The 23,573-nt window shown below is 37.8% G+C and overlaps 1 protein-coding gene across 3 annotated transcripts in view; it reads left to right on the top strand.

The window, feature by feature from the left end:
* SETH5 (transducin family protein / WD-40 repeat family protein) overlaps positions 1-23,573 on the top strand; it is a 53,760-nt gene that overhangs the window by 7,422 nt on the left and 22,765 nt on the right. The window contains exons 2-15 of one of the 3 annotated variants that reach the window (XR_015968028.2): positions 83-394; positions 513-761; positions 886-1,006; positions 1,112-1,254; positions 1,351-1,984; positions 5,239-5,303; positions 5,406-5,507; positions 5,662-5,804; positions 7,317-7,372; positions 11,129-11,787; positions 11,954-12,144; positions 12,425-12,728; positions 20,372-20,659; positions 20,769-20,916. Coding sequence is in view for 2 of the 3 variants with exons in the window: in XM_088702912.2 (XP_088559038.1) it covers positions 83-394; positions 513-761; positions 886-1,006; positions 1,112-1,254; positions 1,351-1,984; positions 5,239-5,303; positions 5,406-5,507; positions 5,662-5,804; positions 7,317-7,372; positions 11,129-11,787; positions 11,954-12,144; positions 12,425-12,728; positions 20,372-20,659; positions 20,769-20,882 (3,381 nt within the window). In the remaining variant the exon portion in view is untranslated. The remainder of the gene's footprint in view (positions 1-82; positions 395-512; positions 762-885; positions 1,007-1,111; positions 1,255-1,350; positions 1,985-5,238; positions 5,304-5,405; positions 5,508-5,661; positions 5,805-7,316; positions 7,373-11,128; positions 11,788-11,953; positions 12,145-12,424; positions 12,729-20,371; positions 20,660-20,768; positions 20,917-23,573) is intronic. The other 2 variants (XM_039117382.3, XM_088702912.2) reach the window with 2 other exon arrangements.

Consider the following 23,573-nt stretch of genomic DNA (forward strand, 5'->3'; position numbering starts at 1 on the left):
ATCATATCACTTCTAAGCTTCCTATCACATTACAATGATGGTTTCTGAGGTGTCACTACTTATACATGTTCTTATTTTTCAGATGTCGACACTTGGTTTCCATGGTGAGAAAGTTCAAACACCTGTAACTTCAATGTGCTTCAACCAGCAAGGTGACCTACTTTTGGTAGGATATGGTGATGGTCATCTGACAGTTTGGGATGTGCAAAAAGCAACAGCAGCAAAAGTAATCACTGGGGAACATACGGCTCCAGTAGTGCATACGTTGTTTCTAGGGCAGGATTCCCAAGTTACACGTCAATTTAAAGCTGTTACTGGAGATTCTAAGGGACTTGTTTCATTACATACTTTCTCAGTTGTTCCTTTGCTCAATCGTTTCTCTGTCAAGACTCAGGTCTAAAGAAATTTAATATTGTATGATTGTCTTCTTTGAAACTGAGTGTTTTTTTGTTCTCCATGTCATCATTTTATTAAAGTTTTTATGTTGATATTTTGTTCATTTGTATCAACAGTGTCTTCTTGATGGTCAAAAAACTGGCACTGTGTTATCGGCTTCTCCTCTTTTGATGGATGAGACTTATGGATTTGGCTACACATCTGCCCAAGGGAACTCAGCAACCACTAGTGGTCTTGGTAGCATGATGGGAGGTGTTGTTGGTGGCGTAGTTGGAGGAGAGGCTGGATGGAAGCTTTTCAATGAAGGTTCTTCAGTGGTGGAAGAAGGTGTAGTCATATTTGTCACCCATCAAAATGCTCTAGTGGTATGGAGCCTTAAGACGATTATGAAAATTTCCAACTAGTGTTTATCTTGTTCAGTTATTCTTGAACCAAGTAGAAATCTTCTAATTTTTTTGATGCGTTATCTTGCTGCTTCCTTTCTTTCAGGTTAGACTGAGTCCCAGTGTAGAAGTTTATGAGAAATTTCCCAGACCAGATGGGGTACGAGAAGGATCAATGCCTTACACTGCATGGAAATCCACAACATGTTTGCATGACTCATCTCTTGGTGAGATTTTGACAATTTTCTTCATTTCAAAATTTATATTGATCTCAGTAAAAAGTTATATATTTATTGTGGCAATAACAACAACAACAAAAAAAAAACCTGCAGAAGCATCTGATAGGGTTTCATGGCTTGCAATTGCATGGGATCGGAGGGTCCAAGTGGCCAAGTTGGTCAGATCAGAAATGAAAAGATACAAAGAATGGAACCTTGATAGTGCAGCAATAGGTGTGGCATGGTTAGGTGATCAGGTAAGGGAGGTGTCTTTCCACGCCCAGTCATCCTGCTGTTCTATTTTATTTTCTTTTCTTGTTTCGGTAAAACATTGGAGTTCTTTTTGACCTCAGATGTTAGTGATGCTTACCCTGAGAGGACAGCTCTGCTTGTTTGCCAAAGATGGAAATGAACTTCACCGAACCAGTTTCATTGTAGATGGTTTGGGAATTGATGATATGATCACATATCACACCCACTTTTCTAATATTTTTGGAAATCCAGAAAAGGCTTATCAGAATGCAGTATCTGTAAGAGGGGCCACTATATATATACTCGGGCCGATGCATCTTATAATTTCTCGTCTTCTTCCTTGGAAGGAACGCATTCAAGTGCTGCAGAGGGCGGGTGATTGGATGGGTGCATTGGACATGTCAATGAGGCTCTACGATGGCCATGCACATGGTGTTATTGATCTTCCAAGAACTGTTGATTCTATAAGGGAGGTCATAATGCCATTTCTGGTAGAGTTACTGTTGTCATATGTAGATGAAGTTTTCTCCTATATTTCAATTGCTTTTTGCAACCAAACTGATAAAGGGGGATGGATGGGAGGTCCAAAGATCACAGACAGTTCCATGTGCACAGAGGTAGAGGAGCAATATGCTCGTGTTGGTGGTGTTGCAGTAGAATTTTGTGTTCACATCAAAAGGACCGACATCTTGTTTGATAGTATCTTCTCCAAATTTGTTGCTGTTTGGCATGGAGGTACTCCTTCCCCTCCACCCCCTCCTGGGGGCATGCTCTCTAATTAAAGAAGTGTATTAAGCAAAGTTCGTCGTACCGACATACTGGTGCGGTCCGGTACCGGTACGGTACTGGTACTGAACCGAGCCAAACCGGTACCGTACTGAAATGCCACAGCGCGTGGCTTTAGCCACGCGCTGTCTCCCATGAAGAACATTCCGTACCAGCGCGAACCGACTGGTACGGGTATGTACTGGTGCGAACCGGTTCGCACCGGTACAGGCCATGAACCGATCGGTTCCGACCCAATCAGGGTCGGTATGGGCTGTACCGGTCGGTTCAGCAGACTATAGCATTAAATATGCATTTCTTCAGCTCTGAAGTTTATCTATTCCTGTGATACATGTAATGTACAGTTTGTGACATGGCTTGTTTAATCAACTAGTATCTGAAATCATTTTTTCAGTTGTAGATAATTGTATCAATTAAAATGCTCGGCTTACAAGTTAGTTTTGTAAAAACTGTATATCTTCTAACTTTAATAATTGCAAGTCCTTTTCAAAGTTGAACTTTTGCCTTAGTGTCTATGATGAAAATGATGTACAATTCCTAGGGACTTTGGTATTCTAAACATTAAGTTGGCATGATTCAGTATTAATTGACTGTAAATGTGGCGACTATAAATTGAGTCCTAAACCTCTTTTTTCTGACTATTACACAATTCATATTCTTAATGTCAACCAACATGTAAGTTATTTTGACTTATCTGAATTATAGTTCTTGCAATTTCATACTCGTGATTAGTGTTTGTGGTGGCCTAAATTATTCTGCTTATATGATTAATGATTAATCTATATAATACCTTATGCTATCTTACGGCTTCGGGATCCAAACCATGTCAGTGTGCCTCATTGTATGATTAAAGTAATAGCTTCGAAAAATCTCAATTGAAATTACCAAGATATCATAGTTTTCAACAAAAACTTGAATCTTGCGGTATAGAGGTGTACTGAGTATTTGCCATATCACATTTGTATTGACAAAGGGTATCAAGTAGTATGCTTTGGTACTTCTGGTACAGCCTATTTTGGCCTCCAAAATTGTTTTTGCCTTTGTTGATTGTTTAATAATACATTTTTGTAAATATATGATATCTATATAGATTTAAGTGCCCTAGTCATTCTATTTAATGTGTGCTGAAGCTTTTCATTTCTATTTTATTACTTACGATAAAAATATGCTGAAAAAATATACGTCCGTTTGTAATTGAAATGCAAATAGGATCTTTGAATTAATGAATGATGCAAAAATTGTGGTGCATTCAAGATGAAATAGTTTACTAGCACTAGTCTCACAAATGAACAAAGAAATAATATATTTATAGCATTATTGAACGACAATAATTATTTTTTTGATACAAATTATACCCCCTTGATGCCTCAGCGAGTGCTTGGAGGCTTGTGGACATTTTCATCGGCTACTAGGTTCATGTTGGGGTACAGAAGTGGAATTATTGTGCATGTTAACAACCTTTTAAATGTGGTGATGTTTTATCCTGGAATTTCATAATATTTTGAGAATTGAAGGACATGACTATTAAGCAAGGTTTCTGCAGAGAAAAAAATGATAAAGGTCCTAGATGAGAGATACTTGTTTGTGCAATAGAACAATTTGTTATAATTTTTTTTGTGCTTAAACGTTTCAGGAAAGTCTTAGAGAAAACTCAGAAACGTAGTAGTAGGAATCTTCTGCTTAGGTTGCCACACGTGCTTGGTTGGAAATTTATGCCTACACCTGCTTCCTTGTAAAAAGAAGGTTTTTCAAAGACCCACTTCCCTGCATCTGCACCTAAATTTGCTCCCGCACTTGCAGTTGCACCTATACTCGCTTCGATAACTTAGTTCAGCATTATGGTACATGTAGAAACAGAACAATCAACGAAAACCATTTAGAAAAGCCTTCATACATTACAATAGTTTATCAGAATAGGTTTGAGACTTCCATTAACTCTGAAATTCAACTTTATTTTTTCTTTGTACAACTATAACAATTCCAAAGAATGCCGAACCGGGCCGTACCGCATGGTTCAGGCCGAACCGGGCCGTACCGCATGGTTCAAGCCGAACCGGTTCTGATCGGATTGGTTCAGGCATATAAAACAGTTCCAGCCCCTACGGGGCCAAAATCGCCCGATACAAGAGCGAACCGGAGGTCAGGACTTAGTGCGAACCGGCACCGAGTCCGACGGAAATTTATTAATGCCACAACGCGTTTAGTGCAACACGCTGTGGTGTTTTTGGCGACTGATTCGCACTGGTCTGAACCGGTACCGAACTGGATCGGGTGCCGACCGGTATGGCACCCGGTACCGGTTCGACAATCCTTGAACAATCCTAAATTCCATCTACTCTGATTAGCTTTAGAGCAATCACATCCATATATACTTTGAGATTTCAAAAAATATGTTATTTTGTTTAGCATGATGGTCACATATTCATGTGTGCAATTGTCTTTTTAAAATCAATAAATTGTTACCAAAAACTGTAGTAGGTAATTTGTCTTCAAATCAAGGTTTTAAATCTTGGCGGGATAGGGGGCATTCTGGTCGTCCTGTCCCATTTCCGTGAGAAAACATGACTGGGAAGGGGTCGGGACTCTAAAACCCATCTATGTAGGTAGAGAAGAAGAAAGTGGAAAGAAAGAAAGGAAAGATAAAGAAAAGGAGAAAGTAAAAGGAAAGAAGAAGAAGAAGAAAAAGGAAAAAAGAAGAAAGGAAAGAAAAAAAGAAAGAAAAGAAAAAGGAAAAAAGAAATAAAGAAAGTGATGAAAACAAAAAGAAAAAGGTAGGGAAAGAAAGGAAGATGGAAGAAAAGGAAGGAAATAAAGAAGAAAGAAAGAAAGGAAGGAAATAAAGAAGAAAAGAAAGAAAGAAAGGAAAGAACGAAGAAGGGGAGATAGATGGAGGATATTTACTGGAATGTATGGCTGGGATTGATGCCAGGATGGGGCAGGACAACGGGGCGTCCCATTCTTTGGAAAAACCAGGACAACCTTGTCTCATGGGATTTAAAACCTTGCTTCCAACATTTATTCTTCTCTTTATATTGCTTTTAAAAAAAAAAATTATCTTACGTAGCTTGAACTAACTGCACCTGGCTTAAATGGCGAAAAAGTTTGACGAAGCTGATGCTGCTTAGATTACCGAAACACTTGTTTATTGTAATTGTGGTATGCTTATGGTTTGCATGAGATCTAATATTTTTCTGCTAGTACAGGTACATTCTTGGAGATTTTGGAGCCATATATATTAAGGGACATGCTTGGGTGCCTTCCTCCTGAGGTATTATTGATTGTTCATTATGATTGCAATCATGATACAGACTTACAGTGCAATTACTTGCAACAGAATTGTTTTGACTCTCTGTTTATATAAATTCTATAGATCATGCAAGCCTTAGTAGAGCATTATAGTGGCAAAGGATGGTTGCAACGGGTTGAACAATGTGTTCTGCACATGGACATCTCTTCCTTGGATTTCAATCAGGTAATTCTATTTGAATTGCTTAGCAAGTTGTTTTCCGATAGTTATGGAAGATGCTGCTAGCAGGCATTGGAATGCAATTTCGATTAATTATCAGCATTGAGTTGCTTTAGTTATAACTTATAAGTTAGTTTTCATACTCCTATTGTATATGCAGGTTGTCAGGTTATGCCGTGAGCATGGATTGTATGGTGCACTGATATATCTTTTCAATCGAGGTTTAGATGACTACAAGACACCTTTAGAGGAGCTTTGTGCAGTTGTACAACATAATCAGAGAAAGGATGTTGCTGCTATTGGGTATCTTCAATCATTGTCCTGAGTCTTTTGGCCAACCATGACAAAAACTTCATATGTATAGTGCCCTCACAGTTTTGTGTTGCTGTACATATGAATAACATTCATACCATTAAATATGGGTCTGCTAATTGAAACTAACTTCTAAATACTATATAGGTTGTTATCTCTGTCACGTGATCTTCCTCAAGTCCATTATGAATTTATGACCACTTTCTCCATGTTTTTCTTGGACCCCCTAGCTTTCTTCTATGAAATTTCAACTAAATTCTAAACAATGTCATGTTGAAGGGTTTAAATACTGATACCAAACCTTGTACCATTTTTTTGCCTCATTACAGTATAATACTGATACAATATTGGTATGCTAGGGATGGACCGAGACAATTGGAATCAAAAGCAACTAATAGCAACCGGTATGGTCAGTGTGGTCTGTTGGTTTTGACTGCTATGGATTGGTTAGGTCGGTACATACCGGTCCAATTGGTTTTGATGTCCTGCTCTATCCCAATATTATGGCATGGTGCCAGCACCATCCTGTTCTGCCAGTTTTTGAAACCTTCATTTATATGAATAGACAATCTAACTCTGACTTATATCATTCTGAAGTTATAATATATTTTATCCTTGATTGTTTATTTTTCTCTGTCAAACTTACCCTTTCTATCCATGGTATATATGGTTGTGTACCTTCAGTTTAAGAACTCATTATATTGGGCATGGTTAACTCTATGCTAAAGTGCATGACTTTTCTTGAACCTTGATTTGGGAACTAAATTTATCTAGATGTGTTGTTTTACGATATGGAAATTCTCGTTCTGCTGGAGATCAAATGTGTATGCATGTGTATGCACTTATGCAAGTAAGCTTCTCTTGATTATTTTAAGGCTAGAACTGTTGTTGGTATGTAACTAGAAAATTTAGTAGTACAAAAATCAAAAGCTATAGAAGAACCAACAATTTGAGTGGATTGCTAGATATCATGCTGCTGCAAACAGTAACTCCTGTCATTGTCACCCATTTTATATAATTTTAACCTCTCTTTCTTCTCTTGCTTGTGTGATAAAGCATTTTGTTTTTCCTTTTAACACCACTATTTGTAACCTGCTCCTGAGGGGAAGTTTTTCTTTACTCTATCCTTTCATAGTTTCTTGAGTATGCATTTCATGCAGTAATTGAAATCATGTGGCAATACATATAGCTATGAGTTAACCATGTGCATCAACCAATCTCTCTCTCTCTCTCTCTCTTTCTGATTGTTATATATATTTATATTTCATCTTTCATGCTTTTTTTAATTTTCTTTTACTTTGATGTTGACAACTGATGTACTATAGTGGTCAGTTAATTCTCCCAGCTGACTCTATGTATTTATCTTGTTTCTTGTACTGTTTTATGTATCATAATGAAAGATTGAAAATATCGTATGTTAAAGTTACTTCCCTTCTTTCTCATAAGTAATCTGGGTGCTGCCTTCTCATCTTTAACAACTATGGACCTTTACAATGTAAGCAGGTACAAGATGCTTGTCTATCTGAAGTATTGCTTTCAAGGTCTAGCATTTCCCCCAGGTAAACTTTTCATACTTGATTTGATCTAGGGTTCAGGCTTGTGGCTTCTGGATGATCAAATTCTTTTTTCCTGATGATTAATGTATGCTGTATAATTTCACCTACTTATATGTTATTAATTTGTTTTTTTTTCAATATCTCTGTCTCACTCTTAATAATGTAACTCCATGTATTTGCCTTGTCTGGCAGCATCATTGTGATTGTACAGAGGTTGGTTAGAGGAATTATGGGAGAACTTCTGTTCTCCATTTCAAGCAAAATCAGGAAAGTAGTGGCAGATTTGGTTCCAAATAGGCCTGTTAGTAGTATTCTAGTGTGATCCTTAATTCAGCAAAGAGAAATATTGTTCACATTAAAATGACTATTTTGTAATTTATGACATATTCCAATGGTTTAGGTCGTGGTATAGCAGTCTTCTTAATGCAGACATGTTTATAGGAGAAAGAATAAAAAATATGAGTATCATAAGTTAACTTGGGACAAAATGAGCTTCCCTAAATTAAAGTGGGGTCATATATTGAGAATTCTCTCTTTTGCACAAGTTTGTTGGTAACTGTCAATGGATAGTGGTCTATTTTACTAGCTTTGCCTGACCTTTTTCCTCCGCAACCTCTAAAATTATCAGAATGACATTATTTTAGTTGACAAGGGGAATTTTGGTATATATAAATCAATAGAAGACACTTTCCTATGTCAGTTTATTTTTAGAAATATGTTTACTTGGATTCTGCTCATTTTAAACTTTGCTTATTTTGGCACTATATTGGCATACGCTTGATGTCATATCCAAAAGTTTTCATCTTTTCTCGAATAAAGCAATTAGCTACCCCAAGACAAGTAATGAAGCAGGAGCATTTCTGGGTTTCTTTAATATCAGTTCTTCCTAAAGTGCAGATATTGAGAAAGTAATTAAATTTGTTATTTTAGGGTCACATGCTTTCTCTCACCCATGGTTTCGAAAGTCGCCGAAATGGCATGGTATGGTTAGTGCTGTATCATTTTGGTGTGAAATCGGCACTGGTATGGGTCCTAGGCTGCTGAAATGGTTGTACCAGTATGTACCGGCTGTACCAGTCTATACTAGGCCATACTGGTGCATGCAGTCGGCACTATACCAACCATAGCAGTCGATGCCAATGTTTTTTCAAGATTTTGGAAATTGCCAATTTTGGGACGTACCATCAGTACCGGGACTACCAATACCTACCATTCCGATGGTAAAAAGGTACAAGGTTGAGTATTCGTATTTAAAACCTTAGTCTCACATCAGTTCATAATATTTACTATATTTTTTCCCACCAATTTAGAATTCAGGTATTTTGTTTTGCAACTATTCTACCATTTCTCCTTTCTCATATGCTTCCTAGGTACTGGTCATAATCCTGACAAAGGTTTGTAGGTCCGGATGCAAATAGACACTCATAACCATGAAATAAAACTCTGAAACCTGAACTAATGGAGTTTGTGTGGAAGAAACAAATATCATATGCTCTTTGATTGGATGGATGAAATCTGTTATTTTTCCTAAATGACTAATGATTTCTATTAGACAACTTTAGACCAATGGAACTCGACCTTTGATGAAAATTAAAGAGACCTGAATAGAGTTGCTGTGTGGCTGCAGATACTGTTTTGCCTTCTGAAATCTTTCTAGCTAGCATTGTTAGAAAATACTCTAAGAGGAGATTAGTTTGTGACATGTTTTAATTGTAGAGATGTTTATTCCTGTGGTCTGCTGTAGTCATTTATTTTAAATCGATTGGTTGTTAGGTAGGCTATACAGCATGACATTTGTGCAAATAATGTATCAATGATCCTCCTTTTAATTAAAGAAGAGTGTTACAGTGAGTCATCCTCCTTTTAATGCTTGTTTCAAGCCCAGTTGAAACCCACATCAAAGTTAACCATCAACTTGTAACCTTCTTCATCCACATGGGCCCACATGTGAGTGGTCTGCATGTGTCCCCAAAATGCTAAGCGGGCCTTACATGCAACCATACAATGCTAACCAGGCTGCATATGTTGCTCCAGAATGCTATGTGGACCTCCTTTTCAGCTCATATTTGGTATGATTGCATGTAGTTATGACAGTATATGGGAACCACATATAGGCAATGCAATGTGGTCATGGGACCCCATATGTATGTGCAGGTGCCTATGCAGCTGCATACACTGCACTTTAAAACATTTTCCCCACTTATGCATCAAATTGTTGCAACCATATGTACAGTTAGTTGGCAGTATGCAATGTTTTGATGTTATTTACATTTAGAAGAATTCAAAAATAATTTTGGATTGTACGAGTTCTAAGATATTCAGATCAAGATCATTCATATGGGCCCTCAATTAATAAGACCTACACTTTTTAGCACACAAGCTCTATTAGTATTATTGATTTTTTGTCCACTTGATGTAGGTACCAGTCTTCCCACACATATGATTCTTTTAAAGATATATAAATATTGTAGATTATGTTTAACAATGTGGATCCTCAAGTTGAAATGCGTATCTATTTTGCACTAATAGGATTGAAACCTCAAATCTACTAGGAGGAAGCTTGATGCCGAGCGGCGCACCCCCTGCTCGGCATCTATTTGTCTATTTCTCTGTTTATCTATCTATATATAAGAGCATGGTATGCCGTACAGGCCCGAACCGGGCACTATGGGGTATACCATATTGTACCGGTTCGGTACCAGTACCCGGCATGAGTAGCGTACCGATATTCGGTATGCTAAAAAAAATTTTGCACCGTACCATACCGACATTGTACTAGCGTGGCACCGGTACCGAGACGGCGAACCTTGTATAAGAGTATGCACGAACTCATGCATGTGCTTTTATATGCATGAATGGAAGATTGGAGGCACATGGTACTTCCGAATTAGCTTTTCCTTTGTAATGTGGAGGTTGATCTCAATAGCTGCTTCTGTCTTTAGTTTTAGATAAAGCTTCAATCTCTTGTCATCAGAAATTTTCTTCTATTTGGGGGTTAACTTCAAGATTTTTTTTTCCTATATTTGGTTTCAGATAAACACTTCTGTTCCCCTTCATTATGCTAGTTTAATTTAAAGAAGGAACAAAAAAAAACTAGATCTCTCAATTCCAAGAAAGTGGAACTTTTACGTTCTAGAAACCCAGTGATCATTGGACCTTATTTTTTAGTTTCATAACCTAATCCCAACATAATATGGGCAAGATTTGTCCATAAACTTGCTCTGACAAGGTGGGGGCAAAAATTTGACAGCTACCAAACTTCTATATATAACTGAAAAATACTCTGGCTTCTATTTCTCCCTTAGGAAGACTGCACAAAATTTTCATTGAAAGTAACAAGTGGGACTCTCATATTGCTCTCCTTAGGAAGATGAAGCACAAGATGTTCATTGGAGTAACAAGTGGGACTCTCATGTAAAGGTACTAAAATGAATAAGAACATTCATTAAAATTTGGTGTAGAATATATTAATTTTGTTCCGTATTCAAATTTTTTTTTGGATACATACTAGATCCTGATGCACTCCTTTGATCGAACATGGCCTCTTGATGCCATGCTTTTACAATTTTGTAAATACAATTTCAAATATATGGTTGTTAGTTATTAGTAATGATACTCAATATATGTTAATGATTAGAGGTCTTCAATAAGCTTTCCCTTGTTTTCGATTTTGTTACTAGTTATAAAAATAGTGATATGACATTGGAATATCATGAAATCTACTGGGTTGTGCTTAAGAAAAAGAATTTTTGGTTACAGGACATGGTACTCTTCCTCTTTCTCGAGTTCATTCAGTTAGAAAAGAATTGTTGCAGTTTTTACTGGAGGATTCTAAGTCTTCTACCGCTCAAGTAATGAAAAGTTTGAAGTCATATTCTGGAAGGTGCTCAAACCTATGTTCTCTCCTGTGGTTGGACACAGAAGCAACACTAGATGTTCTTAGATGTTCTTTCACACAAGAGGAACCCAAAAAAATAGATAGTTCCTTGACTGATTTGGCTGAATCTAATATTGAACATGGAAAAGGAATTGATTTTGAGAGCCAAGACTATCAGAATGTAATGGTACAGAATATCACAAGCACACTTATAGAAGTTCTTGATTTGGAATCTGATGTGATCAGAACCTTTGTCATGGATGACAATATGGCCGTTTGGCCTTCTAAAAAGGACTTAGGTCATATCCTTGAGTTCATTGCATTTCTCATTTCTTGTAAGAAAGCGAGTATTTCTGGGAGGGTATTAATGCATATTCTTGAATATTTGACATCATGCGGTCTGACACCAAATGATCCCAGCCTGAAAACTGAATCTTCTCAGAAGGAGAAACAGGTACTCACACTTTTGAAGGTGGTGCCACAGACGGACTGGAAGTATGATGATGTGCTGCATCTCTGCATGAAGGTTAATTTTTATCAGGTATCATATTCCTTTCTTTCTTTTTCATCTTCATTCAGAATCATGTGGTTTTGAATGATGATATTATTATTTTCCATGGGTACCAGATGATCTTCTAGCACATATATTTACCATATTCACCTGGTTTTCTGTTCTGAAAATTCTTGATTTTAATGTAAAATCGCAGGCATGTGGCTTAATACATGCAATCACGGGCCAGTATATTGCTGCTTTAGATAGTTATATGAAGGACTTCAATGAACCTGTCCATGCTTTTGCTTTTATAAACAAAATGCTGATACAGTTAAAGAATACTGATGCTTCATCTTTTCGGTCAGCAGTGATTTCTCGAATACCTGAGCTGGTCAAGCTGAGCAGGTAAAACTGTAGATAACTCTTCATGGTGTTGGCTTTTATTCCCTACATTATTTGAGCAGTAAAATAATGGAGGCAATAAAAGTCAACACCATAAAACCAATGCTTATTGCCTACATTATTATTTCAAGATCTTATCAAGTTTTCCAATGCATATTGCCTCCATTATTATTTCAAGATCTTTTCATTTTTTCCTTTGTAATTTGCATATCTTGAAAATTAGGTTTTTCCATTCAACTCTTTATGTTGAGATTGTCCTGCTTAATGGATTTGTGTTTTGCAGAGAATGCACCTTTTTTTTGGTCATTGACCAATTTAGTAGTGAAAGTAAGCATATTCTGTCGGAGCTTCATTCTCATCCACACAGCCTCTTCCTTTTCTTAAAAACTGCTGTTGATGTTCACTTGTCTGGCACTCTCAACTTTTCTGTGCCTAAAACTGTCTGGGTTTCGGATATTCCATCTGGAAGAATAAGAGATACTCATGATGAACTTGAAGCGTATATGGAAAGGCTATCAAACTTTCCAAAGCCTTTGCATCATAATGCAATTTATGTAACTGATGAATTGGCAGAACTGTATTTAGAGGTATGTTCTTCAATCTGGACTGAGATAAATTTGAGAGAGCTACTAGGTGATAAATGCATGAGCTTCCTCTTTGGCTTTATCAAGCTAAATAAACATGCATTGGATTAGATGACCTGATCTTCATAATGCATTCCTTTCATTTAGGTTACTCTCTCGTGTGGTTGCATTAGTTGTACCTGTATTCTATGTACCTGTAATCTAATTGATTTGTGGTTATATATGAGACATTCCCAACAAAAAAATATATATGACTTTTACAATTAGACAAAAATATACCTCTTCATGGGATAAGTGTTATGCTGCTATCCATCAAATAGCATATTCAGATTGCTTTGTATCTATTGTAGATATGATATTATGCACAGATGGATAACACTAGAATATGGACAAATTCATCCAGTATGATGGCAATTTCAATTATTTGAATGCAATCAGTTCGAATTATTGCTCTGTTAGCAAACAGCCAAAGTTATCTTTGTTGCTTCAAAATTGCCATTTAAATTTTTCTCTTATTTTTCATCCTTTTGTTCACCAATGACCTCTATTTTTCCAATCTTGCATCAAATTCACTCAAATAGTTACTGTTATCTTGGAAAAAATCCTGTGTTACTTATGGTAGGTGTGTTTAAAGTTTAAACCAACGTAGCATTTTATACTAATAATTATATCTCTTATTGTGTGAAGTCCTATTCATCTGGAAATTTTATGATTAAGAAAGTGAGGAAATCCTTCCTCCAAAAGTTCGATTGAAATGCACTATCTGAAATTATCTTTAAATTTAATTGTTTATGATCGCTGTTGTAGTATTAAAGTAAATAAACATTGTTTCTGATAAAGTCACATGACATACAATCGCAAAAACTATGGTTTGTAAGCAAGTATTCCCCTTCTGTAAACAAATTTTTGATAAAGTTAGAAGGTAATTTCTCTCCACAAACATTTTTTTTTGTTTTTGCTGATAGTAACAGCCAACAGGGTCATAAGATACATCAAATAGGCTTCCTGAACCACCTTTGCCTCATTGTTGATAGTATCCACGCTGTCCGGATATCGGTTCCAGGCCGGACCGGTTTGTACTGGGCTGAACCGGCCGGTATAGACCGGTTCGGCAGACCATGCTTGTGAGTGTTGGATGTCCAAATCTCGTACCCTGAGTCACCATCATGTTCTCTGATCCCTTCATCTCCATCACTCCATCAACTGTGTGCTGGCACTGAGTTGGAGCGAAAAACCATTACTCAGGCCATAGATCCAAGCCTTCAACTCCTAACTTGATGATACTTGGCAAAGAAATCTGTTGAAGCATGCCCTTGTCTCCTTGAGTGATCTAGAGTGCCATTAGGCCCATTCTTCCAATCCGCGAGGAAGAATGGCTAAATATGCGGTTGGGCAATACCACATGCAGCAATACAAGGCAAGGACTTGGTAGGCTGGAGATGCTGATGTTGGTATGGCAAGGACTAAAGAACACTCCAATTATGCTTTACATGGCCAGAGCAGCCTCAAAATCCACGTCTAAAGGCTAGAAAGAGCAAAAGGAAAGAGCTGGCCCTAAAATAAAATTGGATGCTGGTATACCTAAAATTTTCAAGGTGCTCCTCTCTCTGAAAACAAGTTTTGAGAGTACCCACACATAATTCCAAAGAATGACTTAATTGCAAAAGTTTATCAGTCTCATTCTTTCTATAACAACAAAGTGAAAATAGAAATCTTTTTCCTTTTTTTAAAAAGAGAACAAAAGACATAACATGTGGAAGTCCTGCACTTACTTTTAATTCAATAGACTAAAATGTGTTTTCTGATCCCTTCTTGTTAAGTACTTTTACAATTCAGTAATAATCAATATTTTCAATTTCTTTTGCAATGATTCCTTATAGGCACAGTGAAGTGGTGTTCATCCCTTTATTAGTATCACAGTTAAGGTTTCAACTCCCAGTCTTGGACGCCCCGAATTAGTCAGAGACTAGGTTAGTACGATATCAAAATGGTACCATATGACAGTTGGGATGTCTTAGCATCTTTTAATTCATTTGGACTCCAAATGTTTTTATTTTTATGTTCTTTCTATTGCTTGTCATTTTTAATGATTATTAAATATTTTTGGAATTTGTTTAGGCCATAGTTTAGGATTAGAGAGCTTTTAAGGCTTTTATTGGGTTTATGGTGCTGATATTGGGTACTGGCACCAATTTTGTTTGATTTGAAGAAAATAACAATAAACTCATAGCATTGGTAATTCCAAATATAATATGATAGCATGTTCATGTCTTAGTACAAACATGCTAACAATTTTTTCCCTGAAATTAATTTTTTAATAATTATTTTATTCCAAAGATAACAACATCAAAATAAAATACACAGCTAAAAAACGTGGCATTGTAGGTTGATTGCAAAACTGCAATATATCAAAAATTCCAGCTGAATGGAAAAAAAGGGCATGGTTTCCTTGCCTTTTTTTTTTTTTTGATTTTCAGACAAAAATGGTAAATCAAGAAAAAATGAAGTGGGAGAGGAGATTTTTGTGTTCTAATCTGGATTTGAGTTTGAAGGAGGTCAGATCTGATCAGTAGATGCTGAATTTGAACTCTTACCTTCTTTCTCTCCTCCATTTTCTCTTTCTTCCTCCCATGTGTGAAGCAAAGAGGGAAAAGAAAGAGGATGGATATCTCTTTTCGATGCCACTGTACCCGTCAACATCCCAGTTCATATCAGCGATTACCAATTGACACCAATCGGGACAACCTGCTTCTTTTCCATTACCCTGCATCTCACCATTCTGATTGGGGGCAGCCGGCCTGGACTAATATAGATCAGGATCTAACCTTTGTTATAGGTTATACATGATTCTTATAATTTATATATTCATCTATTTGTGGATTGTGCTTATAGTTATTACATATTGTGTATGCTTGTGCTACTTGCAGTAAGAGTAACATGTTTTCTATGCTTGTCCAACTTATGTTATCTGATACTTCAACTTGAGTGATCTAACTATACACCTTTGGTTTGTTTCTTCTTTGTGACCACTGACTGTATTACCTCTTGCTGTACTGTATCACATTGTTTCTATGCAAGCCATATCTGAGTATTTTCTCCCTCCTTTCCTTCCCCTAATTGTATTTGATTCAAATGCCTTAAATAATTTTTTGATGGTTAACCTTTAAGGCATATAGCTAAACTGTTTATCAGAAAAATTTGCTCCTTGTAAGTTGTAACTTTTGTTACCACTCGTCACAGTGTGCTATACAAGTTTAATCTCAAGATCTTCAATGCAATTTTCTGTACATAATATAACTTATAAGTTGATAAGAAAATACTTATAGAATTATATTCTGGAATTTCAAGTTCTCATTGGTATCCTACCTAATAAACCTAACCAACTCATCATTACCTGATAATTTTCTATACTATTATGTGTATTTCATTGTGCACTGGAAGTTGATAGGAGTACAATCCTCCTTTTTTGCCTTGGATTTTTCTCTCTTGTAATTTGCTCATCTAACTTTTGAAATGCATCTCCCCTATATTTTGGAAAATTCACCACCTTCTAACAAAGATATAACTCTCTATTTTCATAATTGTAGTGTGATCCTTAATTTTATATTTTGTTTCCTCTTTTTTGGCTAATTTGTGAGTACTAATTTGCTTCTTGAGCAGATTTTTGTACTTTTATTATTTGACACATATTTGGCCATACCAATGGCTGACTAGAAAAACTATATTTGTGAATATCAAATAGATTTCTTCCTTCGTAGAAAGACTAATCGAGTTTTGTGTAGTTATATTGGATGAGAGTTTAACTAGCCAATATAGGTTGGTAGTTTTGGTGTGTGTGAGGAAATGGAAGAAGGCCTAGAGAAAATAGGAACCTGGGAACTAGATGGTGGAATTAGCAAGGAAGCAAAAGGTTTCTAAAGATTGTTGAAGGAAGGAAAATGGGATCTAGATGAGAAATCAATGCCACGGGGGAACAAATGCTTATAGTATCAAAAAAGTGGCTACAGAGATATTAAGAGAATCAAAGTTAAAAGGGCTATATGGTAAGAAAACTTGGCGGTGGAAAAAGATAGTATGGTAGCTGTAAAGGTTAAAAGAGAGTGCTATAGAGGATTGCTGAGACTAAAGAATAGAGAAGTGTATGAAATCTATAAGATGAGAAAGAAAGAAATTAAGAAAGTGACACAAAAGGCTAGATTTAAAGTATATGAAGAGTTATATCCGCAAGTTAGAAACTAAGGATGGGGAGAAAGATATCTATCAGATTGCAAGACTAAGAAAAAAGAAACTTAGAGGCTTGGCTCAAGTTAAATGTATCAAAGATGAAAATAAAAAATTTTGGTTAAAGGAGGATGAGATCAAAGAAAAATAGAGGAGTTATTTTGATAAGCTATTCAATGAAAGTCTTACAAATGATTTAGGATGCCTTACTAGTTCCATTGAGGATAGAAATATCAAGTATACACGTAAAATTAGAGTATTTAAGTTAAAGGAGCCTATGACTTATGAGAAAGATAAAAATAGCAAAAGTGGTTAGATGGAATCCCTATTGAGATTTGGAAGTGTGTAGGTGATATGGGAGTAACTTGGTTAACTAATTTGTATAATAAAATTTTAAAGACCAAGAATATGTCCAATGAATGAAGTGCGCTATGGTACCATTTTAGAAGAATAAAAGTGATATTCAAAATTGTTCTAACTTCCAACTATTGTGGTATTAAACTTATGAGCCATGGTTGGCGGAATCGTCTTGAATCTTCCGGTTCGGAGCATTCTGAGCCGTACCGAGACCGTACCAGCGGTGGACCAGGACGGTTTCGGTCACGAAACTGAGACCCCGTTGCTAGAGGGGGAGAAGAAGGAAAAAAGAAAAAGAGAGAGAGTGGGGGAGGGAGGGAGAGGGAGAGGAAGGAGAGGCCGGCCAGCGGAGTTTAGGGAGCCTCCATGCGGAGAAGGTGGAGGCTGGGGCGCCGTGGAGGCGGGGAACGAAACAGGAGACCGGAGGCAGAACCCCGCCTCCATGGCTCCCCGGCCTTCGCCTCTTTTGCTCGGAGGCTCCTCTGCTTCCGCCGGCCGGCTTCTCTTCCTTCTTTTCCCTTTCCCTCCCTCCCCCACTCTCTTTTTCTCTCCCGTTCTCCCTCTCTTCCGCCTTTACTGTGTCGGTATAGGGCCGGCACGGCACGGTGCGGGGCCATACCGACCTATGCCGTCGGGCAACCCATATGGGGCCCGGTACCAGCACAGCAGACGTTGTCATGAGTTATATATTATGAAACTTCAGGAGAGGGTGATTGTGCTAGGGTGATTGAGCACATATCGAGGTATATCACAAAGATAGCAAAGAACGAATTTGATTTTATGCTATGAAGGTCGACTATGGAAGCTATTTTCTCCTTTTGGAGTTTAATAGAGAAATATAGAGAAAAGAAACAAGATCTTTAATGATTTTGTTTGAGTTAGAGAAAGCTTACAATAAAGTCCCTCAAAAAGGCTAAGGGTGGATGTTAGAAATGAAAAGAATTTATACTAGTTATATAAATATGATTAAGGATATGTATAATGGAGCAATTACTAGTATGAGAACTATTGGTGGTAATATTAGGAAGTCTCCAATCGTAATAGGTTTAAACCAAGGATTTGCTCTAAGTTCTTATCCTTTTCCATTAAATGAGCTTATTAGGCATATGGAACTTAATATTTCTTGGTGCATGCTATTTGTGGATGATATAGTCTTAGTAGATAAAATTAAAGTTGACTTTAATCATAAGTTGGAAACAAGGTTCGTTGTACTAAGCATACTATACCGTACGAGTGCAGAGTTAAAATTTGGTACGGAGGACATATCGAGCCTTGGTATGACAAACCTAGCTCCTTGCCAGATGTATCGACGCTATACTAGCATGGTATTGATATAGGTCCAGTAAGATAGTGAACCTTGCTTATAAGGATAGAGTACTTTGGAATGTAAAGGTTTTAGGTAGGACAAAGATGGAATATATGAAATGTATTTTTAATAAAATTAAAAGTAGAGATGAAAGTGGAGTGAAGATTGAGGATCATGAAGTTTCAAATAGTGATCATTTTCGGTATTTAGGACGGATGATTTATGAGGTGGAGATTGGATGCTTATTGATAGGATTAAAGCATGGTGGTTAAAATGGAGATGTGCAACTGTGATATTATGTGATCATATAATACTTGCCAAGTTGAAGGGAAAGTTTTATAGGATAGCTATACGACTAGTTATGCTTTATGGTATAAAATGTTGGGTGGTTAAAAACCATGCGTGCAAGATGAGTGTGGCTGAAATGAGAATGTTGAGATCGATGTGTGGTTGTACAAGGATAGAAAGGATAAGAAATAAAGTTATTCATAAAAAGATAGAGGTAACATCAATTAAAGATAAATTGAAAGCATGATGACTTAGATAGTTTGGATATGTATAATGCAAGCCAACAAATGCGCTGACATTGAGTGATTTGATATATGTAGAAGAAAAGAGAGGAAGAGGTAGACCTAAAATCATATGGGATAAAGTCGTAAGGAATGATCCGATATTGCCCTATCTTTTAGAAAGTTATGGTTCTAAACATAGTGGAATGGAGGAAAATGATGCATGTAGCCAAGCCAGGATATGCTGAACCAGTACCAAAAGCCGTATTGGTCGGCGACCGGACCGGTTCAGCTTGTTCGGTACCATCTCGGCACCAGGCGTGTAGCGGGAGAGCCCAGCCGGAGTCGGAGGAGAAGAGAAACAACGAGCGGGGGAGGGAGGGAGAAGGAGAGGCCACGGACTCTCGCGGAGGGGCGCGACGGAGGCCAAGGCCAAGGCCGGGGCCGCGGAAAAAAATTTGAAATTTTTTAAGTGAAGTAGGCAAGTGATTTGTTGACTTCACTTAAAAACACAATCGACCTCCGCTGCCTCCTCACCCATGGCCCTCCGCAGGCGTCCGCAGCGGCTGCTTCTCCCTCCCGTCCTCACTCGCTCGCTGTTTTTTCCTTTCTTCCCTGGCTCCAGCGCGTACCAGTTTTCACGGCGGAACCGTACTGTAGGCTACCAGACCGGTCCAGTAAGGGCTAAACCGGCCGGTACTGGCCGGTTCAGCATACCATGAGCCAAGCACAACTAGTTTGGGATTAAAGTATTGTTGAATTGAGTTGGCCATACCAATGTTGTGCTAAAAATGTTAAGCTTTTCATGATCTGATATCTTCTAATTTGTTGGGCGAGATGTTCTCTAGATTTTTGACATGTAATGTAATATTTCTTTGGCCAAAACTTCTGATCTTTTGTGCAGTTTAACAGTGTAAAATATCAACAGTTTCTTGACTGTTTAAAGTTATCACAAATAACTAAACTAGAATGAATCCATAAATTTTACCATTTCTAATTTCTTTTCTGGCCTAGATATGCTCTGCATTGCACTCTTACTATGGCAGTCCAACAAGTTTCAAAAAAGATAACTGTAGTCTTTATTATAAGACAACCCATAAAAATCTTGAATGCATATACATAATATTTTCCTAAAATTCTAATTAAGAAAAAATCGTAAAAGAACTGAAAATTCTTCACTTTGGTTTTATTTGTGCATTGTTAAAACTTTAAAACATTATAGAACTAATGGAACCTGCATATCTTTTCTGCAGCTCTTATGCCAGTTTGAGCGCAACTCAGTTCTGAAGTTCCTCGAGACCTTTGATAGTTACAGGTTGGAGCATTGTTTACGTCTTTGTCAAGAATATGGGGTTACAGATGCGGCTGCTTTTTTGCTGGAAAGAGTTGGTGATGTTGGCAGTGCTTTAACACTTGTCATGGCTGGGCTGAAGGAAAAAATTGACTTTCTTGTTGCTGCTGTGGAAAATTCATCTTCTGAGATCGTGTCAAATAATATTACTGAGATGGAGCAGCTTAATTATGTTTTGCAAATAAATGAGGTTTGAATTAGCCTTAACATATTACTGGAGAATCAGCTATAACTATGAGCACTAGTGGTTATCAGCATTCTGTTTGTGTTTTGTTTTTATTTTATTTTATCTCATGCAGGTTGTCTCTGTGCATGATGTATTGCACACCTCTATTGGCCTATGCCAAAGAAATACTCAACGTTTAGATCCACAAGAATCTGAGTCCCTTTGGTTTCGGTTGCTTGACTCGTAAGTTATATATGATCTGCCACCTTATATATAAGTAGGTATACTTTTTATGTCATAACAACTTTTTGAGCATTAACCATGGAAACTTCATCTGCAGCATTATAAAGTAAATGATATATTCCTTTTACAGTTTTACTGATATTGCATTAAGGACAGGGAAATTGCTACTTGATCCTGTGATTAATCTTAATAATGATGCTACTGTGAAGCCTACAATCATTTTCTCTTGACCAGTACAACTTTGCTTTTTTTTTTTTCTGTTTTGTAAGCACTAGTTTTTGTTCTGTTGCCGAGAAAGTCATGGTGGTGATCTTTCTCTTTCTCACATCATATGACATTCTTAGTTGTCATTGTGGGTGATTCATTGACCCAACCTGATAACATATCATATTCAATCCCACTTTGGGTCATTTTTGGTTGAGACTCCTGTCCATTCTTTCAGGAGATTAGGTGAGGATTAGTGCTATAACACATCTCTAGGCATAGTTATGACATTTTGATTCTTATTTCACACATAAGTTGCTCATCATATGGCTCTTACATACTTCCATGGCACCACATTCCTAGTTTATTATATTTGCCGAGAGTGGAGAAGTTAAAATATGTTAGCCATATAAGGAGAAGCAATTAAAGTGCACATCACTACACAACATTATTGAGCTGAAGTAACATTAATTTATTTATTTTTAGAGACTAGCATCTAAATCTATTCATTTCTCCACCCTACTCATTTTTCACATTGCTGCAATGTGGTCCACTCTCCTCCCAATTCGGATAAGGGCTCACTGGAGGAGCCTACATGGCAGCTGGCATGGAGGAAGTTGGCTGAATTGGACTCAGTTTAGTCCACATGCCAAAATGCCCATTAGGCGCAAACACATTACGGTGACCCCTCTGGCACCTTTAGCGACTGCAACAACGACAGCTCCGGCAAGTTCTCCTCCGGTTCTTCACTAGCATCCAATTCCACCATCTTTGCCTCGATTGAGGATTTCTGCCTCAATTCAGCAATAGCCTCTGTGCTCTCAGCTATGATGTCGTCGTTTGCAAGTTTTGTTGGGAGAAATCCCCCTCCTTTCCGGCTAGTATATTTCGATCGAAATCACCTCCACCACATTCGGCTAAGTTGGTGTTGCCTAGCCCTATGCCCTCCAAGGGGAAGAAAAGCGGAGCTTTGGAGGGTGAGGCAAGAGTCCAAGGGCGCCAAAAGTGGACATGGACAGCGAGTGGAAGTGTGGAGTTTGAGTGAGAGAAGCTCTTCATCTCCACTGTTTTCGGCCAAGCGGCCATAGTTGGTGCGGTCGTCCCTCCTATGACCCCGTGCAATGCCTTGAAGGACCACATCAACCAGTTCATTGACCTGGCGGTCAACCTCTACCCCTCCTTTGATCCCCACCATGTCCTATCAAGCAAGCCCTTGCTGGCCATCATTTGCGGCAGCATCCCCAATAGTCTTGCCCACGATGCCTAATTTGCAGTGGGCCCAAACCCGATCACATCCTCCATGAGCTTGCTATCTCTTCAGCAAAGATAACATTATCTAACCCTTCTCTTCTTCGATGGTGATGGCATGCTCCACCTCCTCTTCAATAGCAACAGTCACCACCACGGCACCTTTTAGAACGCATGAGGCTAGCAGCCCCTCCTAAGTGTCTTGGTTGGTTTCCACGATGCCGACGAGTGACGCGGGGCAGTGGCTGCAACTCGTGTGTTGACAGGCCAAATGAACCCCGTGAAGGGTGCAGGGTTGGGCAACACCAACTTGATCAGATGCAGTGGGGTCGGTAGATTGCACTCTTGGCAATGGAACAATTGGTTCGATCTCAGCCATCTAGTCTTTGGCGAGGTTGAGAAACCCATAACCACTATGGAGGTAGTGAAGACGGAGGAGGTAACGGTGGTGGTGTCATCTTGGGAGCCATTGCTGGTGAAACCAAGGGCTGCCCAGAGAGGGAAGAAGGTCATCATCAACTTGGCTTATGTTCTCAGAGATAAGCTATAATCCTCGAATTTTGAATATTTCTTTTTTTTTTTTGCTAAGTGGCTATTTTGACACTTGGGAACTGAGTCCACATCAAATTCCCTTTATCTTAAAACAAAATGCTCATGTTAGCAAACTTCTCTATGCTAGCTGCCACGTAGGCACCTCCGATAAGCCTTGACAGAACTAACAGGTAAGTAGAGGTAGACCACATTGTAGCAATGTAAAAAATGCAGGGTTGATCTTGCAACAATTCAATATGCAGGGGATATTTGCAATTCCTTACGAAATAAAGGGGTTTTTTTTTTTAGCCCAAAAAAACTCATCTTTCTCTTCTCTATGTTTTCAGTTGTTATTTTTAGTTTATTCTTTAGATTTCCTTTTTTGACCAACCCCTTATCAAGTTTGGACTTACAATAAAATAACTTTGGATCATTAGAGGATTTAGCAACACAATCATTGTCTGGGCCATCAATAATTTTCTACCCTAAACTCCAATGGATTTCAAGAAGTTTTTATCTAAGCAAACTAGGTTAAGAGTACACAACCATATTTTGTAAATATTACTTCTTTTATATGTTAGGGCTTGTCATTTGGTTTTCTCAAGCAGTGGTTCCTCTACTTTTATTGTTGTTGATACATAGTAATGTACAAACAAAAGAACATGCACAAGTCAGTGAAAAGGTAAACCACTGATACAATAGGATCATATAT

The sequence above is a fragment of the Phoenix dactylifera genome, chromosome 8, assembly GCF_051530095.1.
Source record: "Phoenix dactylifera cultivar Ajwa chromosome 8, Ajwa_hap1_PhDact_Kaust_v1.1, whole genome shotgun sequence".
NCBI classification, from domain to species: Eukaryota; Viridiplantae; Streptophyta; class Magnoliopsida; order Arecales; family Arecaceae; genus Phoenix; species Phoenix dactylifera.